The sequence below is a fragment of the Rosa chinensis genome, chromosome 6, assembly GCF_002994745.2.
Source record: "Rosa chinensis cultivar Old Blush chromosome 6, RchiOBHm-V2, whole genome shotgun sequence".
NCBI classification, from domain to species: domain Eukaryota; kingdom Viridiplantae; phylum Streptophyta; class Magnoliopsida; order Rosales; family Rosaceae; genus Rosa; species Rosa chinensis.
Window position 1 is genome coordinate 15493722 of NC_037093.1, and position 14349 is coordinate 15508070.

At 37.9% G+C, this 14349-nt stretch overlaps 1 protein-coding gene across 6 annotated transcripts; it reads right to left on the bottom strand.

Moving 5' to 3' along the window:
• Positions 1-196: 196 nt before the first annotated feature.
• On the bottom strand, positions 197-13953 carry LOC112169583 (disease resistance protein RUN1-like). Of its 6 annotated transcripts, none has more exons than XR_005802397.1 (7): positions 2446-2572; positions 2215-2355; positions 1806-1928; positions 1548-1665; positions 1277-1361; positions 1007-1162; positions 197-853 (listed from the first exon to the last, which is right to left on the bottom strand). XR_005802397.1 is itself a non-coding variant. In XM_024306646.2 (6 exons), exons 2-6 carry the CDS (start codon positions 13282-13284, stop codon positions 2860-2862), a joined length of 2799 nt encoding a protein of 932 aa, XP_024162414.2. In that variant the 5' UTR covers positions 13285-13316; positions 13452-13953; the 3' UTR covers positions 2575-2859. The 6 variants fall into 6 exon arrangements, 2 of the variants coding, with proteins under 2 accessions (XP_024162414.2, XP_040365650.1); XR_005802396.1 differs by having other exon boundaries at positions 1277-1461; XR_002924754.2 differs by lacking the exons at positions 2215-2355; positions 2446-2572 and adding an exon at positions 12773-12896 and having other exon boundaries at positions 1277-1461.
• Positions 13954-14349: the final 396 nt, after the last annotated feature.

The window sequence follows — 14349 nt, forward strand, 5'->3', positions numbered from 1 at the left end:
ATCATTGTGGATTTGCAGTCAATAGAAATCCTGAATGAGAACACTGGTGGAAAGAGTAGTGGTGACCCTAACGTGTAAACTAAAGGGATTGTGTATAGATATAGTATATAGGCTATGATTGTATATAGATATCTGACTTCCAAGACATCTCTTGAATATGAATAATGCTAAAGTAAAGTAAAAAAATTTCGAATCATTTACGTCAGGTTGAATTACTTCTGTGATACGATCATCAATAAAGTCAATATAACTTGTCTCATGATTGTCTAACTTGTCTCATGATTGCCTATCTCTAGAATTCTCAAGTCTCAACATTTTCCCTAGATATACAACAAAAATAGTACAAACAAAAATTTGGAAGAAAGGGAAAGGAATCAGTTTCCCATATCCAAAAAAGTTCATGTGGCACACAAAGCCGTAAGTATCTGAAATTCAACTACATAGGGTGCGTTTCCAAATCAATGGCTAAGGATGATCGAGCTTGGCAAGTTAACTGCTGTTTCATTAACTTCCTTGTAGCTAGACGGAATAGGCTCTTTGCAGATTAACTAAGCTGGAATAAGAAGAACCTTCAATAAACCCCAGACTCCAGCTTTCATGAATGTACGAAGAGCAAGGGTTACAGAAAAACCTTTGATCCGGTTGCTAAACTCCATAATATTCTCCTGCACCAATTCTTCCAGAGACAGAGCTGCAACACTGTCAATGTTAACCTTGCACCAGTTGGGACAATTTGTGTTGGAGGTTTGGGGTACATTGAGTATTTAAGTAGTCGTGTAGGTTTCGTATTCCTACTGCAGAGTGGGATCATGGTCTCTCTAAGACACGCGTTGTGCAAAATCAAACTGATTGCCTACACAAATAGGTAGACAGCAAAAATCAACGATTACCAAAAGGACCGGACACCTTTGCTGAACATATATTACTGTCAAAGACCTACAGTAATTGTGGAAGAAAGAATTGCAATGACAAACTGCAACAAAACAAAGAAAAACAGGGCACTCACATTGGTATGCAGATGCACGATGCAGAATCCATGTTGCATTTCCAGACTACTTCTGATAATGCTGAGAATTGACCGGAAAAGTAGGGATGTAACACACCATGCAAGCTACCAAGAATCTAAAATCTAAGCACCTTACAATGCATTCTGCATAGATTACTGCACACATGTAATTAGGAGACAGCTCCTTCAAAAGTTCAAATCCACAAGACCAACATTTAATACATATTGCAAAGATTGTCTGTCCTAGTAGCTCCTAGAAAAAGAAGTTACCTAAACTCAGTGACTCATTATTGTCTCGACCAGATCTCTAGAATCATCTAGCTTCCCTTAAGACGACAACATTGCTGATTTTCACCTTGTCAAATATCAGAAGTTACAAAGATGAGTGCAGAGTAGAACCCAGTACTAAAGTAATTAAATCTCAGGTTGGCATCCCACTGACTAGATCAGTGTGCCTACAAAACAAACAAACAAAGATGTTTAGAAGTAGTCAAACGAGACCGTCTCCACTAAAAGCCTTAATGGAAGCAGAAATCTGTACCATAGTTGAGCAGAAAATTCCTTCCTCAAGTTTAGCATCACCATGTTGTTCCAATATAAGCTCTTGGTCAAATGCTTCCACCCGCCTGCAACTCTTCTGCATCAGTGTCCTTCTCAATCTGGGCAGACATTACTCAACCCCTTAGAACCGTTTATCAAGGATAACTCAAACTTTCTAGAGGCATGTCTTGCCTTCTTCTTAAGAGGGCCAAATTCTGTTTTCCTCTCATCTTAATCAGATTATCCATCAATAACTTACAGGAACTTCTAGAGGCATGTCTTGCCTTCTTCTTGAGGTGTGTCTGACTATGCATGGAAAAAATGACTGAAATCCATGGTAGGTCCAACCTTGCTTGCTAATGACGTACATAACCCACTTGCTCTGAATACACACAAAAGTTCCATTGTTAATAAAATCCATTATTAGCAACTAGCTAACTAATTCACCAAAAAAAGCAACTCCATAGAGATTTGATTCCAAAGACTCACTCGATCATTTCCTCTAAATTGAACTCCTGACCGAAGTAAGTCGAGGGAATTCAAGTAAAGTTTTAGTGTTTAACCTAAGAGTAGTTCTACTACATATGGCGAGTTTAGAACTAGAAACAATATATGATATATATACACCATATGTATGTGCCATTATCTCAGAGACAGGGAATAAGTACCTTAACATTGTATGTTGATGATCGAGAATCATGTTTTCAAAGGAGTACTTCTTCCGAGGTAAGTGTTTTGTAACTTGGGTGTGTCAATGTCATCCTCACTGGCAGCAGAATCAGCATATACTTGGACAACGGAATGCGTTTCTGGTTCAAATATGATTTTGATTTTGAGAATGATAGTAGGCTATTAAAGAAGCCTCAAAACAAACAAAAGGAAAAAGATAATGAACCTACTGGAAGTCAGCTGGACCATCATCGGCCTCTCCTTCCAAATCTTCGATCAGGTGGACTCCCCAGCTTCCCCACAAAGTCATTGTGTCTAAAATTATCTTATCTTCAAAACGAAACATAACTCGAAACACTCACTGAACCTCCTTATTACTGTAACCAATGGAATATAATGCACCCACACTTTACCCCCATATGTGATTTTCTCATCAAACTTTATTCCATTGATGTAAACAAAATGAGTGACCTCAAAAAAACACGATTGAATACAGAGAGCCAACCCTTTGTTGTCCCAATTGGAGTTTTGAGGAATTTCAATGTAAAACTCTTGCTCTTTATGTATCACTTCACTATTCACATCCCAATTCACATCCTGACGGCAGGTGAACCAGTTTGGAAGTGGAACACTAGCGGAAAATTTTACTTGGAATTCTTCAGATTTCGGACAAGAGAAAAAAGAGTCAACAGAGCCGTCAATTTGTCTGCCTCTGCCATCAATTCTTTGGTTCCCGCAGACGGTGATGATGTCATCTTCTTTCTCTTCTTGGCCACATGAAATAGTCGCTTGTCAACTTCAACTCCACGAGCCAGATTGTCGCAGAGTCTCCAGCAGGTGGTCAAGTCCAACTGACCGAACATTTTTGAATCTTTACCCTCCAAAATTTTTGACAACTTTGAAATTCTTTCCAATGACTCACAACAATTCACAAATAAGCCATCTATTTCGCGTGGAAATTCTGAAATTTCTTCCAGCCGCTTGCAACCGTCCAGATCAATTTGTAATCTCGTGAGGCTAGTTGAAAAGACCGGTGGAGGAGGAAGTGATTCTGACTTTGTCGGAAATGTAACAAGGTAAGAGCAGCATGTAAACTCAAGATGGAACTTGTAAAACAGCACACAAGAGAACATAAATACAATATCAATCAAACTATAATAAACACACAATGATACATATATGCATATGATGTGTGTTCTTTAGAGAATCAACAAACCTGAAGAGGCCATTGATCTCAAGACACTGATCTTCTGCACTGCTCACTTCTCTTAGCTCTCTATGGGACAAGTATGAATATCTGATGATGAAATGAGAGTGCAGGGACCAGGCTTAAATATGATTCAATCTAGGCTTTGACCCCCTCCCATAAAGGAGGTCATTCAATACAGAATCACTTGATTGTAGGTGTATATCATTAACATTTGGTTTTGTTACCAAGTTTATCAGATTCCATGCCTTACACATTTTGATACTTAAATGGATAGGCAATCTGGATTTAAGCCACATGATTTCCATTGCTTATTCTGCGAGTAGATTGACAAGTTGTTAAATGCTTGATTGAACTAAAATGATGATGTCCATATTAATCTTACATTCTCCCACTTGGACATATCATGAAGTTCATTCAACAAGAATGCCAAGATGATCAGATATAGCAATAAGTTCCTTAGTGCACATTCTGAAATCAAGTGCTTAATTAATCTGATGCAAGATTCTGTCAATCCATAACCAAGACATAGAGCTGTGAAAACACTTCATATTCAACAGAATAGAAGACTTGCACAACTACTAATGCAGCAGCTGTAGATTACATGAATCACCAACAATAATATACCTGTAAATGCATTAGAGTTCCAGAGTGTATCAAAATTATTTCTAATGCTATGGTCCTCAAGAAACACAATCGCCTTTAATTTGAACTGCAAACTGAAGGTGTTTCTTAATATCTGTAAAATGCTTCATGTTGTTTTAAACACAAACAACAACTTGATAAATAGCTATTTCACATGTATGCAGCAAATGTACAAGCAAACATGTCACTCAATTTTGAAAGTCCAATGAAGTTTCAAATGAGCTACGTACTGAAACTGCAGTAATTAAAACAAAACTGGATATGAACTGAAATTTTATTCTGGATGAACTGAATGCCAATGCCTTTATTATAAGATGTCTAGAACTTTATTACACAGAATTTGGTCTAAGAAATAAGACATGTATGAAAGACAAATAACAAGGAAAACAAGCACAACTCCCACTGTTCTCAGCTATCAAAAGTAGCTAAAATTCCTATGTTGTTAACATGTTTCTGGAAGGCAATAATTGGCAGGGCCTTGGTGAAGGGATCCGCCAATTGTGACAAAGTATCTATATTGGCAATCTCAATCTCCCTGTGCTTCACTCTCTCTCTGACACTGTAGTACTTCAGGTCAATGTGTTTGGAGTTTGTGGATCTTTTGTTATTCTTTGTGAAATACACAGCAGCTGTATTATCACAAAAAATTCTTAGAGGCTTAGCTACAATGGAGTTCACTATCTTGGTCTGCAGCAGGAAATTTTTTAACCATAGACCCTGACATACTCCTTCATAAATGGCAATGAATTCAGCTTGCATAGTTGATGTAGCTGTGAGAGTTTGTTTCACACTCTTCCAAGCCACAGCTCCACCAGCAAGGACAAAAATGTACCCAGAAGTAGACTTCTTGGATGATGGAAAGTTTCCTGCAAAGTCAGAGTCAGTATAACCTGTGACTTCTAGGTCTTCAACCCTCCTGTATACAAGCATGTGATGTTTAGTTTTCTGCAAGTACCTAAGAATTTTCTTCCCTGCTATCCAATGAGCTTTGCTTGGATTGGATTGAAACCTTGCAAGCATGCCAACTGCAAAAGCAAGGTCTGGCCTGGTGCACACTTGCGCATACATCAGGCTGCCAACAAGTCTAGAGTAAGGTTTGCTTTTCATTTCTTCTTTCTCCAACTCACTTAATGGGCATTGTAGTTTAGTTAGCTTGTCACCCTTTGCTATTGGAACATCATTCCCAGAACAGTTCTGCATTTCAAACCTCCTCAACACTTTTGAAATATAACTCTGCTGAGATAGACCAAGTAAGCATCTATTCCTGTCTCTCTTTATCTCAATCCCCAGAACATATGAAGCTTCACCAAGGTCTTTCATGTCAAAATTTCTTGACAGAAATTTCTTGGTTTCATTTAAAAGACCAAAACTGCTGCTTGCCAGCAATATGTCATCAACATACAATACAAGAAAAATGAATTGGCTCCCACTGACCTTCATGTATACACATTCATCAACCATGTTTTCTACAAAACCAAATGAGCTAATTACCGAGTCAAACTTCAAGTACCATTGTCTTGAAGCCTGTTTTAATCCATAAATGGATTTATTCAATTTACACACCAAGTGTTCAGTTCCAGGTATGATAAAACCCTCAGGTTGCCTCATGTATATCTCCTCCTCCAAGTCACCATTTAAAAAAGCAGTCTTCACGTCCATCTAGTGTAGTTCCATATCAAAATGGGCAACAAGGGCCATGATCAGTCTAAAGGCATCTTTGGTTGAAACAGGTGAGAATGTTTCATTAAAATCAATTCCCTCCTTCTGTGTGAAGCCCTTTGCAACTAGTCTTGCCTTGTATCTCTCCACTGAGCCATCTGCATGTTTCTTGGTTTTGAAGACCCACTTGCACCCTATTGGCTTTTGGTTTCCAGTTGGCTCAATTAATTCCCACACATTGTTATCGTTCATGGACTTCAATTCTGCCTCCATAGCTTCATTCCATTTCTGTGCATTCTCACTCTCTATAGCTTGCTTGTAACTCAAAGGATCATCATCCTCCCCAAAACCAGTTTCAGCCTCCTGCAAATAAATCTCAAATTCATCTGGATTTATTGCAGGTTTTCTCACTCTTTCAGATCTTCTCAAGTCTTGTGGTTGTGGTGGAGGTTGAACTTGGATTTCAGCTTGTGTTTGGGGTACTGGCTGAATTGGTGGTTCAGTTTCAGTTTGGGGTTCTGGTTCTGGTATTGACTCTGCAGGCTCTTCTATGTGATTTTCATGTCCCAGGTGATTTTCTTGTAAAATAGCAGTCAGGGATGGTGTTTGAGTTTGTGGCAGAACAGCCTCTGACATAGCTTTTGGTGTGGTTTGTATGTTTCCATCTTCTGAACTCCCTTCACTCTCAAAAGAATACTCTTCCACAGATTGGTTCTCACTCATCTCATCAAAGAAGACTGCCCTGTTGGTTTCTATGATTCTAGTGCTATGTGAAGGGCAATAGAATTTAAAACCCTTTGATTTTTCAGGATACCCAATGAAGAAAGCATTGACAGTTCTGCTATCTAATTTCCCAAGTTGTGGATTATAAGGCTTGGCCTCTGCCTTGCATCCCCAGACGTGCAAGTGATGAAAGCTAGGTTTTCTCTCACACCAAAGTTCAAATGGGGTACCGGTTGTGGCCTTGCTTGGGGTTCTATTGGTGAGGTAGTTAGCTGTTTTCAAGGCTTCACCCCACAAGTATTTGGGAAGACCAGAAGCACACATCATGCTTCTGATCATGTTTTGGTAAGTTCTATTTCTTCTCTCAGCCACTCCATTTTGTTGGGGTGTCCCTGGGGTAGTGTATTGTGCTGTAATCCCATTCTCTTGCAAATATTTTGCAAAAGGCCCCATGTGTTGTCCAGACTCATCATACTTCCCAAAATACTCTCCCCCTCTATCAGACCTCACTATTTTGATCATTTTATCCAACTGCTTCTCTACTTCTGCCTTAAAAATTCTAAATTTTTCTAGAGATTGGCATTTGTCATTCATGAGGTATACATAGCAATATCTACTGAAATCATCAATAAATGTTATGAAATATTTATTTCCACAGATAGTTGTATCTCTAAATGGACCACTAATGTCTGTATGAATGATCTCCAACAATTTTGAGCTCCTAGTTGAACTCTTCTTTCTAGTCGAAGTCAATTTCCCTTTTACACATTCAATGCAGGTTTCAAAATCACAATAGTCCAAGTTTGGTAAAAGATTTTGTTTTTCTAAAATTTTCATTCTTTCAATGGAAATATGGCCAAGTCTTTTGTGCCACAGAAAAGAAGAATTTTCAGAAAACTTTCTCTTGGTTCCTACTCTTTCCTCAACATTTTCAGCAGGTTCTAAAAATAAGATTGATTTTTCTGTTGGATATGAACAACACAATTGAATGTAATCACCAATAAGAATACCAGAACCAATATAATTTGAATGGAGAGAGATTTTTATTTCATCATAACTTAGTAAAAAACAATAACCAGTTCTCATCAAGAGACTAACAGAAACTAGATTCCTTTTTAAGGAAGGAATACAAAAAACATTATTCAAATCTAAAAAGACTCCAGGCCCTAATTCTAGTCGAACTACTCCCACTGCTTTCACAGTGACTCTCTGACCATTCCCTACACAGACACACTGCTCACTCTTTCTTGGCTCCCTCCACCTTAGAAAGCCCTGCATAGAATTGGAAACGTGTATTGGTGATCCACTATCAAGCCACCAAGAATTTGGTGAAACATTTATCAAATTAATTTCAATAGACAAAACTATGCAATTACCTCTTTTCTTAAGCCAGTCCCTATACTTAGGGCAATCCCTCTTCATGTGACCCTCTCTCTTACAGAAATAACACTTAAAGACAGTGTTTTTCTTTGGTTTCAAGGCTGCAGTTGGTTTAGCGTTTGAGGTACTAGGCTTTGACACATCACTAGGATTAGCAGACTTCTTTCCCTTAAACCTCCATACCTTACCCTGATTTCTACCCACAAGATTCACACTCACTTCCTTCCTGTGGAACTCCTCCTCTTGGACACAGATTGCAATGAGCTCATTGAGAGACCATTTGTCTTTCTGAGCATGGTAAGCTGTTTTCAGTTGGCTAAACTTTGGGGGCAGTGAGTTCAGTGCAATGTGCACAATGAACTGGTCATCCACAGAAATCTGCAAATCTCTAAGTTTTGCAGCAGTTTCAATCATCCTCATAATGTGCTCCCTTACTCCAGTGGAACCACCATATTTCATGGTGATCAAAGAGTCCAAAAGCTGTCCAGTCTCAGCTTTCTCACTTTCCTGATACATGTCAGCAATATTATTCAGGTAATCCCTAGCTGTACCTTCATCAGGAACACTACCTCTCACAGTCTCACTCATGGTTCTTTTCAGAATGAGCTTAGTCATTCTATCAGCTCTCAACCATTCTTGTGCATGCACCTTGTCTATGTCAGGAGTGTCATCAGTAATTGGCCCAGGTGCATCCTCAGTCAGGCAAATGTCAATATTCAGCAGCCCTAAATAGATTTCAATGTCTGCCTTCCATTTCTTAAAGTTAGAACCAGTCAATGGTTCAATGGTAGCAAGACTAATGCCAGAGGTTGCCAAAGCTGAAAATTAAAAAAAAAAAAAAAAAAAAAAAAACATTTCTAAGTCTTTTTGTTCTGCTTAATGTTATGGGATGTGTTTCAGAATTAAACATAATGCTCAACACACCGAATTCACGCAAAACACATAACTCAAATCAGACATTCACATAGAATCCCACAAGTCTCAATGTTATATAATACCTTTAATGGCAAAATAATATAACATTCCTTATTTTCTGTATCACAAAACCAAGATAAACAAAAATGCCTTTTGCATAGATCAGTCAGCACCTTTATGGCAAGAAGAAAAGACCTAAGCAACCTGATGCACTTAAATTCATCTTGTAATGTGCTGTTTATGTAATTTAGAATATAAAAGTTTAGACCTTATTTGTAAGATACATTTACATACTAAAATACATAAACACAAAATTTCCTGATTTTTGTATCCACATGGCCAGTGAGAATCCCAGAAATAGGTTGCTTTGTGCGACATGTATCCCTGGAACCCTTACTGACTCAAAATCAATTGTTGACTTTTGCAAGTTCATCAATTGGTGATGAACCACCAACTATACCTGTGATGAATTGAATATTCACTCAACTAAAATGCATTCACATGATGAAGGAAACAATTTCTATATGTATATATCTTCAATCATTCATCACAAGCAAATTCAATCAATCAACGCTATTGATTAATTCATAGAATCCCACAGTTCATTAGATATGAACAAGGCATCAGTGAATGTAAAAGATATCAACCATTCATTTCATAATTGCTAGGATTCTAATCAAATACTGAGAAATTTGAACAAAAATCAATAGGTTTCAGGGCATTACGAAAACTGACCCGATCGCTATCCCGCGCTGCATAAGACATGTTAGCGGAAGCAAATAGTGTATAGCAGCATATAATCAAAGCAATCTGAGGTCTTAAAACATACCAATTTGGTGCAGAAGACTTTGAATCGAAAAACCCCTTTTGAAGTCCGTATGAACCCTAAGCCCCAATTGATTCCAGAGAAAAACAAAATTTGACCGTTTTCTTACAATGGTTGTATTAGAGAGAAGGTATTCTCTCGGTGGTTCCAAAACTTGGGCTTATTGGGTCCGTGCCTTGTGATATGGTGTTGGACATGCCTTGACTAAAGGTGTCTAGGCCCCAGCAATTTCTTTATTTATTCATCTATATTTCTGAAGAGTAAAACCCTTAAGATACGTACACATAAATTCTCTAGGAAAACTATTTTTGATTTAAGCCTTTGTGTGTGAGGCTCTGATACCACATGTAAACTCAAGATGGAACTTGTAAAACAGCACACAAGAGAACATAAATACAATATCAATCAAACTATAATAAACACACAATGATACATATATGCATATGATGTGTGTTCTTTAGAGAATCAACAAACCTGAAGAGGCCATTGATCTCAAGACACTGATCTTCTGCACTGCTCACTTCTCTTAGCTCTCTATGGGACAAGCATGAATATCTGATGATGAAATGAGAGTGCAGGGACCAGGCTTAAATATGATTCAACCTAGGCTTTGACCCCCTCCCATAAAGGAGGTCATTCAATACAGAATCACTTGATTGTAGGTGTATATCATTAACATTTGGTTTTGTTACCAAGTTTATCAGATTCCATGCCTTACACATTTTGATACTTAAATGGATAGGCAATCTGGATTTAAGCCACATGATTTCCATTGCTTATTCTGCGAGTAGATTGACAAGTTGTTAAATGCTTGATTGAACTAAAATGATGATGTCCATATTAATCTTACACAGCACTGTAGATGAAGCTCCTCCAGACGTTGCAATGAATAGAAAATGCTCGATGGTACATTTGTAAGATTATCACAGTGAGATAGAGACAAGGATTTAAGGCCAGTGAGATTTCCAACTGAGCAAGGTAACTCTTTGATGGCACGATTCCAACTTAGATCCAGGTGACTCAAAGACTTCATGTCTCCCTCGATTTCAGGGAAGAACTTAAGCGGATACCAAGAGAGATCCAGAGTTTCCAAAGATTTCATGTTGATCCTCTTTTGAAACATCTGGAGCTTTTCACAATAGTTGAGTTTCAAAATGACGAGCTTATCGAGACGGCCAACCGAAGGATGAACCTCAACTAAATCTTCACAAGAAGACAGCTCCAAATACTCTAAGCTTGTTAATCCAGACAAGTCGGGAATTCTTGTTAGACCATCACACCACCACAATTTGATAGATTTCAAATATCGCAGATTCTGTTTGCATGGGAGAAAGAGAACCGATCGAAAACTGAAATTAAAGAAAGGTTGAAATGATCGATAAGTTAAAATATGTGTCAAAAGTGATCGAATTCTCTCAAATACCTTCAATCCCTCGTTCACTAGTGGAGTTGTGCAAGGCCCACCCATGTGCAATATACCAAGTTTCCTCGGATTAAAATTCGTCGGCAAAGACCGTAATGGACACTCCATCCAGTCAAGGACCCTCAACTGGTTGGGGAGATAATCCAAGCCCTCTCCACAAAGCTTCTTATAATCGACTTTAAAAATTTGAAGATTTTTCAAATTTGTGAAGCTTCCGCCGTTCAAGCATATCTTTTGTGAATTGTAATCTCGTACCACTATGCCTTTAATTCTATCCGTTCCCTAATATAAAATAGCAATCACGTCAAGTTAATCAATTTCTTCTTATAAAAAATATTTACATTAAATTCTAAAATTTTTAAGAATTTTTTAAGCAAGGAAGTATTAATTATCATAAAGGTGAATAATTTAAATATCACTTACTGTTTTGTCCTCAAGGACCTCGCGAACATCCTCATAAAGCCACAGTCTATTGCGTTGTCCTGTCTCATCAGGAGACTCTTGCCGAACAATTTCTTTTCCCATGTCTTCTAGAAGGTCATGCATCCAAATTTTATTGTCTTTCTCAATTTTTATCAAGGCCTTTTCTAAGAGGACTTTGAGACCATACATAGGATTGAGGTCACAGCTTTGTAGGACATTTATCACATAGCTTTGCTCGTAACCTTTAAAGAAACATGCAATATGAAGAAAAACTTCCTTCATCCGATCCTCCAATGCATCGTAACTTCTTTTGAGAGCTTGTTGAATCTCTTGGTTAGGATATTTGTTGTTATACTCTAATGCATCTTTCCACTCATCCTTATTTTTACTACATAGATCTGATCCCAAAACTTCCAAAGCTAACGGAATCCCTTTAGCATAACGTATTACACCATTTAAAAGGTTAAAGAAATCATCCATATGTATATTTCCTTTGAAGGCATGGAAATTGAAGAGCTCTAAAGCTTCTTGATCATTTAATTCCTTGGCCTCATATATTGGATTGACGTTATGAGCCCTTAGGCAATTCATTTCTCTTGTTGTTATAATAATTATACTTCTCGGACCAAACCAATCACACCCTCCAGCAAGTTTTTTTAACTGATCCAAGCGGTCCACATCATCAAGAACTAAGAGAACCCTTTTCTGGCTTAGTTTTTGCTTCAGCTGAGTGATTCCTTCATCCACATTGGTCACATTAGGTGGATTTCTCTCTATAATCTTAGAAAGAAAATTGTTTTGTAGCATGACAAGACCTCCATGTGAAAATGATTCTTCTCTCACATTTGCCAAGAAGCAACTATGTTGAAACTTATGGCTAATTGAATTGTAGACAGCTTTTGCAAGTGTTGTCTTTCCTATTCCACCAATTCCCCATATCCCTATCATGTGAGGATCGTCTTCCCCAACATTTAAGAGCTTAAGTATATCTTCTACACGAGATTCTATTCCAACAGGATATGATGCCACATCTAAAGGGGTGCATTTCATTATTTTGGTTGTTATCTCTTTAACAATTTCATCAATAACATTCGCTTCATGCCTGCAAATATAAAAGCATACAAATCCTTTAGTTTCAACTTTCCTACATGTCTAGTTTTTTAGGGGACGGATCAATGACGGACTAGATCATATTTAAAATTATACTCTAATTGTAGTCCATTAGTTAGTGAAACTATTGATGCATGGGTAAGATTAAACATAATGTGATCTGTTAACTAAGTTAACCATGTGTTAATGATGGAACGTTAAAATATACATTATAAAGTTGAGATACTTGAGATTGAACATACGTACCCTCCATCCGAGATATGCCACCCAGACAAAGTTGTTGCTTGTGTAAGAGCTGCCTTCCAACTCTCCACCTTCTCTGAGTTATCCTTGTATTTGCTAAGGTGAGCAATTGCCTCACCAACCTGGCCCTTCTGGTATCGTATCTTCGAAGGGTCTACCTTGTAGAAAATTGGGTAAACGATTTGTTGCTTGGATTCTTTACATTGAAAGATCTTGACAAGTTCATCCAAGCACCACTTCGAATATGCATAGTTGGCAGAAAATACAACAATGGAAATCCTTGATCCTTCAATTACATCGAGAAGCTCCTTTCTTATATCTTCTCCTCTTGTGAGGTCATTATCCATGAAGGTCTTGATTCCCTTGTTAACCAAATTGCTGTACAAATGGCCTGTGAAATTGTTGCGTGTATCCACCCCTCTGAAGCTTAGAAAGACATCGTGTGTGAATGAATGGGTGGAAGAGGAAGAAGATGAAGAGGAAGAGGCTCCAAATTGAGGTTTGCTCAGTTCCATGTTGTTTGATTGCAGGAGGATGAGTGAGGAGGCTGAATTGAAATAATTTGGGATGATGTTGTTACTGTCAAGGACTATATCTCTTGAAATAATTGAAGTAATCGAGTTGTAAGTGTCACGGAGTGGTCATTAGAAATAGCACTACAACAAAAGTGGGAGACAGACACCAACGTGATTGACGGCTTTAGACCCCAAAAGACGGTGATATCTTCAAAAATCTGGGATAGTGGCCTTCGGGGCATCTGCTTTGGTTTTATGGCACTTTCTCTTTCTAAAAAGTGACACTTCACACTACTGTAAAAACATTTGGTGATCGTTCAGATGATACATATGAGACTTTAATTTGTGTGAATACATATGAGAGTTGGGATGATCCTTAGCACATTAGTTAGTCAAGACTCAAGAATGGCTGCAAACTTTTTTATTTAGGTTCCTATCTTAAACAAAATTGTCTACCAGAGGCCACCTCTGCCTTACTTTTCTTTTAGTCGATTGTTGATTTATCTGAACACTTTTGTTTTTTGTTTTCTGTCAAGTGAAGTTGTATAATACCAGTAATTATCTAGCTTAATTTTTTCTTAGATTATGTGATAGTGTTGGCTTAATTACATAGTTCAGACTGGTTTTCTGACTTTTCTCTAACTCTATAATTCGACAATATCGCACTGAGATGTTACAACCTTAGCACAGTTATTGATCTGAAAGTTAAGCAAAGAGAGAGATAAGAAGCAAAAAGGAAAAGGGGGAAAAACGACAAGACTACACATCGGCTAAACCACTCGACAAGCATAGAAACTGAGGTTTCAGACAAATAGCGTGTCAAAAGCGAGTTGACAAGCACAACTCGGCCGAAAACAGGAGCTAAGAAGGTTGACACGAGCTCATCCCACCTTTCATTTGGTTAACCCCAACATCAGTGCTTGATGAGGCTGAGGCATTCGACGAAAGGGTTGTTGGAAAATTTAATATTAAGTATTTTATTTTCCATAATTTGTGGATGAATAATTAGTGAAAAGGTGTGAAGTTAAATAAATGTAAATGACTATGCAATGAGAAGTCATGGCT

Coding starts and splice junctions, on each gene's coding strand:
- LOC112169583 (XM_024306646.2), bottom strand. CDS start 13,284: ATGGAACTGAGCAAACCTCAATTTGGAGCCTCTTCCTCTTCATCTTCT. Junction 12,519..12,772: donor TGGCATATCTCGGATGGAGG/GTACGTATGTTC, acceptor TTATATTTGCAG/GCATGAAGCGAATGTTATTG. Junction 11,276..11,416: donor AGGTCCTTGAGGACAAAACA/GTAAGTGATATT, acceptor ATTTTATATTAG/GGAACGGATAGAATTAAAGG.